A 10,992-nucleotide genomic window follows, 5' to 3' on the forward strand; every position below is an offset into this window, starting at 1 on the left:
CAGCAGGAACTTAAAAGCATTCAACCAATACTTAGCACATGTGATGAGTTTTGTCAATTTTCACCTTTTGAAAAAATCTCTTAAATTCATCCATTTCTATCAATTTCCCTCAACCCATCCAGCCCAAGCTATAATTATCTCTTATGTATACCACAGCAATAGCTTTCTACAACTCCCCAATTCAGTTTTGTCCTCCTCCAATCCAGTCTCTACAAAGCAATCACAAAGATCTACAAAAATTTCAAATCCTATTATGTGACTCTTCAGCTTAAAAACTTCAAAGGCTTCTCATCATTCTTTGGATCAAAATCCTTAATCTTTATAGAGTCCTTTTCTCTCTTTGTTCCAGTCACAGTGGCCTAAATTCAGTTTCTTACATTCATCAGGCTCTATCTTGCCTTAGGCATTAACACAAACCTTCTCTGACCACTCAGTTTAATGTCCCCCCATGCTGTGATTCCCATCCCAGATACTCCTTAAGTCAAACACATCATTGGATTTATCTTATTCACAGTTTGTAATCTGAATCTCATAGGTGTTCCTGATTGCTTATGTTTTCTTTATCAGGAAATATCCTTCATAAGGGTGGGTACTTTGCTAACCACTTTATCCTTAGTGATTAGGATAGTGTCTGGTACATAACAGGTGCTCAGAATATATTTGTTGGGAAATGTTCAGGTGATTAAGAGCACAGCACTGATAGTAGCTGGCTGAATTAGTCTCTTTGAGTCTCAATCTTCATTTCTAAAATGGAGAATGTAAATAAAGTATTGACAGTTCAGTGCTTGATAAACTTTATTATAAATAATAAATGTTAACCATTATCATGATGATCTTCATCAAGATCATCATTCAGATTGAAAGCTGGCCTTCATGAGCTTAAGCAGGTAGAATGAATAGCAGAGATAGTTTTTACAACCACAATTACTCTAGAACTAGGGAGCATCTTGTTAACTGAAAGTCCATTTGGCTTGGTTGAGCATTTTGACTAATTTGGATATACAAAGGTGAGCCTGAAATGAAGGCTGGACTAGATGCTAAGAAGAGATGAGTGGATGCACATAAAAGAATGAGTAAACACCTTGAGATTGGGGCAATCCAGACTGACAGCACTGAGGGGAGAGATGTGAAGGGGAAGAGAAAGAGAGAAGCCAATGTACTCTCCTTGGGCTGGGCCAGCACAAGGCTAGAGCTGCCAGTGATACACCCAGTGCCCACTAGTTAAAAACTGCTGTGCAGAGGGTTATCTAATATGCTATTTGAGGTTGTTTGAATTGCTGTATTGCTTCCTCAAATCCTTAGTAAATATAAGTACTACAAATATCTTTATATTATTATTTTGATAGAAATCAAAGGAGCTGAGTATCACTCATCCAAGATCCCAAGGGATATATGTGGACACACAATCCCGCATGTCCAAGCTCTGTCCTCACCCCCATAAACGGCTCCCCCTTGACTTGGGGTATGCACAATGACAGAATGCTCTGGAGAGGATGGACCCAGGAAGAGGTCTATGCAACCCCTAGAAATGCATTCAGAGCCACTTTTGTACAGAATTTCAGAGTCTGGGGTACTGGAGTATGATTTGGAAGGACAGCCAGGTTTGGGTAAATCCCCTTGGTGATTAGTTATAAACTATCTAACCATGTACAAGAGGTCTATTTATTTTCGTGTTGCAGAAAGCCCCAATTTTTGAGTAATGCTAAAGGATAACATATAGTCAAGTACATAGATTAATTATGTTTTCCATAACCACTTTGTATTATATAGATTCTCTGAAGATAACACATGGAAATAACACTGCCTGGGACACAGGTGGAAACCTTTCCATTAAGATCATCTGTCAGTAACATTACAGATAACATTACTGTAATGTAGAATAATGGTTCAAAACACGAGGCCCACAGATGTCTGAGCGTGTTCACAAAACCATCCAAGATTTAAGGGTAGGGAGGATAGTTATATTAAGGATGGGGAGAAAGCAGGAAAAATGATGGGGACCTATTATTACCATCATGCCAACTCTAGCTTAAAATTATTGCACAGGGTTATCATGCTATTGTCTCTGCCAGTTTGGATAGGAAATCACATAGTTTGATATTATCATCTCTAACCCATAGGCTGGTGAGGAGGCAGCATAGAAAAGTCCCACTAAAGGAATAGGATCTGAGTTCCATTTTACTGCCTGAATTTTACCATTCTCTGCTGAAAAATCCCAGATCCCATACATCCTATCTCACAAAATGAAATGACCAAATTGGAAATTAGAAGACATGTGAGTGAAAGAATGACATTATTGTAGGAGGGCATAGTATTACTTGAGATGAAAAGAATAAATATATAAATGTGATGCCTAAAAGATTATAAATGCACTTGTTAATATACGATTTCTTAGAGTCCTACAAACTCCCTTTGAGGTGATTTGGTCAGCAACAGTCCCCATTTGATAAGCTAAAACTGAGGCTCAGAAGTCTGACTTGTTCCAACACTGGCAGTTAGTCATAGCAAATTCACATCCTCCAGCACCTCACCCTTGTCATTGCACCAAGCATATGGTATACAGGGTCTTTTGTTCAATTAATCGCATCCTGAAAACAGTTTGAACCATTGTTCTTTAATCACAAATACATTTCATAAGTCATTTATATTTATTACAAACCTGTCAAAAGTTAAATAAAACCATATCTATTCATATGCCATAATATGCTATTTATTCAACAGCCAATTAGATTATAATGAAAACATACCAGTCTAATTACACAAGAAAGCAGGAAGATGAAAGAACATAGAAACAAATAACAATTCTCTATGAAAATCTGAATATAAATTATTAAATAAATGATAAATCTATAACTAACTTAATAATATTTATGGTGTCACACTTGCTTGACTAAGAGAGATAAATTGCTATGTAACAGGATTTCCAAAGTGTGTAGATGCTGATGTGACAGATACCATGGGAACAAAGTACAAGCACTCAACTTACCAACAAACTGACTCCAAAAGTTGGGTAAGGACTCATACTTATTTTCACAAAGGAAAATTGTAAATTTGGGGTTTTCAAGGTTGCCCACAGAAGCATCTTTAATCTATATCCAGAAGCATAGTTAAACTATGACAGCAAGGCATGTATGAAATCTAAGCATCATTTAAAACACTGCTAATAAAGGATAGGTATTCAGGGTACAAATTCAAGGGGCCAGAGACAATTCACTACCTCTAAGCCCCACCCTCCTGACATTTCTTCTGACCTCCTTTCCCCATACCCTCCCTTCCAGCCTTGGCTCCCAGCAGACGCTAATAACTATTAGTTGAATACTGGTAAAGAGCAAGGAACAGTGCTGACCCCTCCCTTCTGCCCTGCCAGCAGCCTCAGAGGTGGTCTGTGGTGGTAGGAAGTGCTGGCAATAGAAATGGAGCAGGATGGTGAACCAGAGTGGTGGTTACCAAGGGGTGGTAAGGTGGGGATGAATGAGGATGGCTTCAGGGAGAAAAGGCTCTGCCCCACTGACACATACTTTGAAGACAGGGGTCATGAGTCAGGCATTACTATTTGGAAAATTTCCTATCTGGTTTCTTGAGCAGAGTTTTTCATGAGAAACAGTAGCTAATGACTACAGTGTAGCTGTATGTGGCCCATCAGTTTGCTTCACCCTGAACTTGAGCTCTCCTCTCCAGCCAGTACAAGCCACCATCTTCTCTTGCCTGAACCACTGATACAGTCTCCTAGCTGGTCTCCCTTCTTCTATTCTTGCCACCCCAACTCCATCCACACACACATTCCATCCCACAAATCATGCCCAACCCAGCAGCCAGACTGATCCTTCTAAATCGTAAATCCAATCAGGTCACATCCTATTGACAGAGGCCAATGGTTTTCAATTATCCTCGGAATAAAATCCAAATCATTGGCCTGACAAGGTACCTCTGATTCTATATTTCCTACTTCTCTCTCCTTCTCCTCCTCCATCTCAGCCGTAAGCTTCCCGCCCACTGCCACCCTGGAATGTTCTTCAACATAATCTTCTACACAGTTCGCCATTCCAGTCTCTGCTCCAATGTTACTTCTTCGCAAACACTCAATCTAAAAGTCCCTCCCCCATCAGTTTTTAGCTCACTAACCTATTTTCTTCAGGGCACTTACTATCCGATATTGTATTGTTAGTCTACTTGTTAGCTCCATAGAGCAGCATCCTCATCTGTCGTTTTCTCTTTCTTAAAATGATCTAAACTAAGAAAACAACCCTTTCCTAAACTTTCTTCATCTAAATCAGTCCAATCTATTTTAAGAGTCATTATGACCTACCCTTCCCACCCAACACACACACACAGCCCACCACCTTCCACACACATACCTTTAATAAAATGTTCTCTGACACTTGGTTAATATTATAACTGCACACATGTATTTTCTATCTATGGTAACCAAGTGTTCATGAGGGAGCTTCAGCAGCAGAGATTTTGTAAAAATTTATTCTGAATTTAGAGCAGAGAGAAGGGGCTGACTGGTGACCATGAGCTCACCAAGCTCTCAAAGCCTCTTCCTTCCCTACAGGGAGCATCATGTGCCTTCCAACAGGCTTGTTTCAGAAACCCTAAAGCCATACTCCAACAGCAGTGGCTAATCCCAGAGTCTTCAGGGCCCCTGATACTAACACTCAGGGAGAGGTCAATGCTGGGATGCCCGGAACTCATCTTAATAAATCCTCTGTGGGATGAGGTTGACTTGGAAAACTCCAGCACCTCGGAGATTCTTGCCTCCATTTGTGGTTGAAGTCATAAGCTCTGGAGCCAGACAGTGTGTGTTCAAATTTCTGCTTTGCTACCAAGTAGCTATGAGACCTTGGCAAGTTAGTTATCCTCACCAACACCAAGTGTTCTACCATAAGGAAAACTGAGTCCTATAGAAATGACTTTTCAAAAGGTTGTGTTTTTTTCTTCATTTACTCACCTGAAAAATGGGGATAATAATAGTACCTATCCTTATGGTTGTAACGTGGATTAAATGCCTTAATTAATAAATATAAAACACTAGCTATTACTAACATGATTCCTCAGCAAAATCTTTTGCTTTGCCTAGAATAACTGAGAATGGCCCATAGGCCAATATGTATTTAAGTGTACATACACGATCACCTACTTGTGAACATTTGTAACAAGTATTTGTAACAAATACTTGTAAACAAAATGCATCTAAGAGAAGATCTAGTAGGGCAACTGAACACAAAAGAAGATTATGTAATTACTGATGTTTATATCTAGAAAGGCATCTCAGAGCTCCTGAGGCTGTTGCCTTTAAACACTGGAGCTTCCACAGAATGAGAGAGAGATCTAAGCAGCCAGCACAGGAAAGAAACCAATGCTAATCCTCAGACTCACAACAACCAATTCCACGTTTGACTGAAGTCATTAAAATATGTGACAAAAATTTGAAATAAAGCTTTTGAGTAGAAATTTTCTATGGACCTTTCTATAAGATCTGATTTCCTTTACTGCAGAAAATTTAGTGGCCATCAACTGATCATCTGATATTTATTAAACCCATTATCTGCACAAAGCATTTAGGAAAAAGAAAGAACTACATAGGACATGAAGTTTTTCCTCCAACAATTTACAAAAGCACCTTGCAGTGCTTTCAGAAGATATCAAGCCAAGAGCGGAAGGACTTTTAACTCTGAAACGCGTGCCTTTTATAACCAAATACAACTGATACAATCTCACCTGTATATAGTTTTGCTATCACAGAGTATTCTTATCAAATGTTTGCATGCTGCATTATAAGCCCTCCAAATTTCTCAAGTCAGACCAGAGCTATTAAAATTTCCAAAACACTGCTTAATTTCCATCCATGCCCTCCCAAATTTACCAGTATCACTTTATAGCACTTTAATGGCTCTGTAAGACTGATTTTTTTGTGTGTGCTTTTCTATCAGACTTAAATGAGTAATAAGTCACAGACCCAATATTATTAACATCTAACATGAACCAGAACACCATAATTATCATAATTCATGCTTTTACATAGATATCAAATTCTCAAAGAAAAAATTTGTAAACAATTATCTAGTACTCACTTGAAGACTAGTGATTTGGACATTTTCAAAAGCCTGTCATTTGAGACAGATGTCACAGCAACAATTCCAAAATGCTTTATTAACTCTGCATCACTGCTATTAACTTTGCTCTCACGATGCTCTATTACCTTGAGTATTTTCAACACATTATTTAATGAAAATCGCTTTCACTATATCACTACTTTGCCATTATTACAAAGAAGGAAGTTTTCAACTACTGATCCCTAACTCCATTTCTTCAGGGAAACAAATGTGACTACAAATAAAAGATATTTGAGGGGACTATCGTAAAATTTAAAATCTATGAGGAAAAAACAGTGCTTCTTCAAACATCCCAAGCTAAGTCTTACTGAAAGAAAACCACTGGTGTCTTAAAATTGTATATCACAATACTATCAATTAATTTGAAAGAGAAACATTTTAATTAAAAAAATTCTGTCACTTCTGTGGCTCACCTCATCATCTTTGTACCAGGATAAGCTTTCAGCAGTAAGGACGAACCAGTATCCCTTAGAGCCTCCTTTCATGATGCCAATGTTGCTGATGGTTAGCCATCCCTTGCGAATCACCTTCAAGAGAGCACAGATCAGCAGAGACGTTTAACTTAACATGAGCCCATGGGGAATGCAGGTTTGCACTAAGTTAAAAACAAGATACAAGTTACAATAAGAATAGCATTGTTCCCTCAAAGCTCACCTTCTATTAAACTATTCAGAATAATATATCTTCATGGTTCCCTGGTGGCGCAGTGGTTAAGAATCTGCCTGCCAATTCAGGGGACACAGGTTCAAGCCCTGGTCTGGGAAGATCCCACATGTCACGGAGCAGCTAAGCCCATGTACCACAACTACTAAGCCTGTGCTCTAGAGCCGGAGAGCCACAACTACTGAGCCCACGTGTCACAACTACTGAAGCCCGCGCACCTAGAGCCCGTGCTCCTCAACAAGAGAAGCCACCTTAATGAGAGGCCTGCACACTGCAATGAAGAGTAGCCCCCGCTCGCTGCAACTAAAAAGAAAGCCCACGTGCAGACCAAATGCAGCCAAAAATAAATAAATAAATTTATTTTAAAAATAATAATAATAATATATCTTCCAAAAGCACAGATAACCAGAGGGAAGTCTCTCCCATCAAATGAACAAAAATCAAAATCGCAGACTTGTATGGATGATGGAAGCAGAGAGACTGAAACAGGTAGGCTAATAAATAAGGCAGACTAATAGGTTTGTGCCAGGCCTATTTATGGCACTGCTGCTACAATTAAAAGATATTTAGTTGACTGGACAAACAACAATAGACTCTCCATGCCCACTGTCTCTTATCCCCTTCCAGCCCACTGGCCCATTTGTTTGCCTGGTTTGCATCTCGTTAGGATTTCTACCAGAGACTGGCCACCGAATGGTGAAAAGAAAAAACAAGCCAACCAATTAGTCCCTTGTTAACAGCTCTCAATAAGCTGAATGGGGGAGAAAGCTGAAACAATAAGCTAAAATAAAAGTTTGGAGGTTTTTAATGGTCTAGGTTTATCCATCTACCTTTGGTTGTTATTGGCCAAGCTAAGAAATACATAGAGTCTTCATAAAAATATTTAAATGGCATTTAAATTTTTAAACATTAACAACTTGGATAGAAATTACCTATAAATGGCATTTAAGTGAAAATCTGTTTTTTCTCACAGCTTTTATAAAGTGAAATTCTGTTTTCCATACGGCATAGTTTACCATCTCCTCTATGCTAGATAATTTTTGTTGTCATAGAAATGAAATGTATATGAAATTGTATGATATTGTTCTAAATGTCAAAAATCACCCTATACCTACAATGTCCATTATCCTAAACATCCTGAAATATTTTTTTAAAAAATTACTTGTTGAATGACTGAGTGTCACTTCCTAAAGGAAAATGAAAATAACCTAATAATAATCAGATTTTATGTTTATATTTTATTTTTCAGCTTTCTAGTTGAAGAAAGTCAATCCTGGGGAATATTGTAAAACAAGCCAAGGTCATTATTGATCTTCCAAGCCTCTTTCCACAATCCTAGTCTCTGTCACCCTTGATTCCCTGTTTCGGTATCTCCCAGCATCACCCATTTTCCTTTTTAACTCTTTAACTTTTAAGACCTCCAGGTAGAAACCCATTCAGGCCCAGATTAAGGCAGTTCTCTCCATTGTTCAAACTTAACTCCTTCTTAACCCTCTGCTTCAGAAAGAAGGAAACAATACTTCTCAAATATGGTTTCTACCAGCTAATAAAATTAAATGGTTATAATAAATAACCACTGGGATGCTTTCTAACAGTACAGATTCTTGGGATACCTATAAGTCCAAAGGAATCAGAATATGTGCGTATGAAACCCAGGAATCTACATTTTAACATGTCCCAAAGTGATTCTTATTCATACTGAAGTTTGAAAGCTGTTGCATGTATACATACAATCAAAACTTCATTCGTCTTAGAGCAAATAATCTCATTTAATTTTTTAGTAAGAAGGAACTGGTTATTTCCCAATAAGATTGTTACCCACACTACCAGGGCTTACAAATAGCATATTAATTATAGTACTTAATGAAAGTGTATTTACTATTTCATTCTATCAGGCATCTTTGGACAAAGAGGATGTTTTCCAGATACTCCACAAATTGCAATAAGAAAAACACTATTTCACCCATTGATAGAACAGGATGGCTTTATCAAGGAGAGCCATGAATTTGGTTCAACAAACATTTGTTAAGAACCTATCATATGTCAAGATGAAAAAGCATGATGATGCCACACCCTTGTCCTCAAGAATTTGAGTTTTGTAGGGAATGGAGATGCATAAGGAGATAATTTCAACATAACAGTGTAGTAAGAGAGGTATCCTTAGCAAGAGAAGTAGGACTGGACACAACTTAGGTAATGTTAATAGGCTTTCCTTGGAGACATGATAGCTTGAAAGAACCTGGCAGAGAATTAGAGTTAGGTCAGGAAGTAGTTCGTTTGCCTATTTATTTGTTTTCCATGAAGAAGGACACACAAGAACAAAATATGAAAGAGCTACTTCATGCAGGAAATGTGAGGTGGGACGAAGAAATTGAGGCTGGGGGCAAGCGGCGTAAAGCCAGAGTCGATCCAGTTCAATAGACCACCAATTTTAGTGATAAAATTTGGCAGTACCAAAATAAATTTCAAGTACACATGTAAATTTATTAAGTAGATATGACCAATGTATTACTAAACTGTGTACATCCATAGAAATACCCAAAGAAACTCTAAAGTATTATATGAAGATGAAATAAATATTTTAAGTTTTTTATTTTGTGGGGGAAATGTATTTTATTTGTTACATTTATAACTTTATTATTGACTTCTCTGTGATACAAAGCAAGGGCACTGGCATCAATATATATATATATATATATATATATATATATTCATATATATATATTCAATACTAATAAATCTTAACTGTTTCCTTATTTTCTAGATAAAAATATGTATGTAGATGTTCTACTATATGCTCCTGCATTCCAGCGAATTTTGCATGCTCCCTGAGACAAACTAGGTTATGTAAGCTATTGCAATAAACCAAGTGAGACATGACCAAGGTGTGAAGTAAAGCCACGAGCAGAAAGCATGAAAATAAATAAACCTACTGGAGAAACACCTAGGAGACAAAATCAATAGGACTTATGACTGGATGAAAGGGAGATTAGTGAAGGTAAAGACTAGAACTGCATTGTACAGTAGCCACTAGCCACATATGGTTATTGAGCCCTAGTAACTAGTTTAAACTCTGATGTGTGGTAAGTGTAAAATGCACACTGGATTTTGAAACCTTGGTACAAAAGAAATGTAAAATATCTATTAAATGGTTGTTGTTTTTTTTTCTTTTTTTGCGGTATGCGGGCCTCTCACTGTTGTGGCCTCTCCCGTTGCAGAGCACAGGCTCCGGACGCACAGGCTCAGTGGCCATGGCTCACGGGCCTAGCCGTTCCATGGCATGTGGGATCTTCCCGGACCGGGGCACGAACCCGTGTCCCCTGCATCAGCAGGCGGACTCTCAACCACTGCGCCACCAGGGAAGCCCTATTAAATGTTTTAAAATGATAATATTTTAGATATATTGGGTTAAATAAAATCTATTCTTAATATTCATTTCACTTGACTCATTTTATTTTTTAATGTGGTTACCAGAAAATTGTTATATTACACATGTGGCTTACATTCTATTTTTATTGGACATTGTGCTGTTCTAGAATGATTCTGAAACTCATGGGGCTACCAAATCAGAAGGAATAGAGAAAGTGAACCAAGTTTTAGAAGTAGGGGAGTTGATGTTGAATTCAGCCAAGGCCATGCTGAATCTGAGGTACCTGTGGGAGACACACATAGACGTGACCTGACCTCTAAAGCAAAATGCAAATGTTAGGACTGGACATGCAGACTTGCAAGTCATCAGCATATATACATAGGTGGCAGTTAAAACTGTGAAAAAGCAGTGGCTCACAGTGGAAATCCTGGGGGAAATACTGACTTTTAAGAGGTGGTCAGGAATGTCAGAAAAATAGGAGCAGTGAGGTTATGGAAGCCAAAGGCAAGGGGAATTTCAAGGAATGTGCCATTGGGAGTGTCAGATTCAGCACAGAAAGGGACATATAAAGTGCAATGCAGACATCATAGTGTCTTTAGCTATGCAAGTTGAAGTGAGGTGGTGGGATAAGTCAGAGTTCACTGGGTTGAAAAGTGAATGGGAAGTGAAAAATGGAGACAATGACTAAAGAGAGCTCTTTCCAGAGGAGGATGAAAGCCAGTTAAAACCAGAAGAGACACAACAGGGTCAAAAGAGGTGCTTTTGTCATTGCTTTTGTTGCTGCTGCTGCGCTGTTGTTTTTTGGTTTGGGGATTTTTTTTTTTTTTTTTTTTTTTTTTTGTT

General features: G+C 38.2%; 1 protein-coding gene across 5 annotated transcripts in view; it reads right to left on the minus strand.

Annotated features, from left to right (window-relative positions):
- Positions 1–10,992, minus strand: part of DNM3 (dynamin 3) — a 599,000-nt gene that overhangs the window by 285,792 nt on the left and 302,216 nt on the right. For 4 of the 5 annotated variants that reach the window (XM_007446759.1, XM_007446762.1, XM_007446760.1 and 1 more), the window contains one exon: positions 6,530–6,643. In XM_007446759.1, coding sequence (XP_007446821.1) covers positions 6,530–6,643 — 114 coding nt within the window. Of the gene's footprint in view, positions 1–4,383; positions 4,880–6,529; positions 6,644–10,992 lie in introns of those variants that run through there. The other variant, XM_007446763.1, reaches the window with a different exon arrangement.

The sequence above is a fragment of the Lipotes vexillifer genome, unplaced genomic scaffold (genome assembly GCF_000442215.2).
Source record: "Lipotes vexillifer unplaced genomic scaffold, Lipotes_vexillifer_v1.1 scaffold685, whole genome shotgun sequence".
Taxonomy (NCBI): Eukaryota; Metazoa; Chordata; class Mammalia; order Artiodactyla; family Lipotidae; genus Lipotes; species Lipotes vexillifer.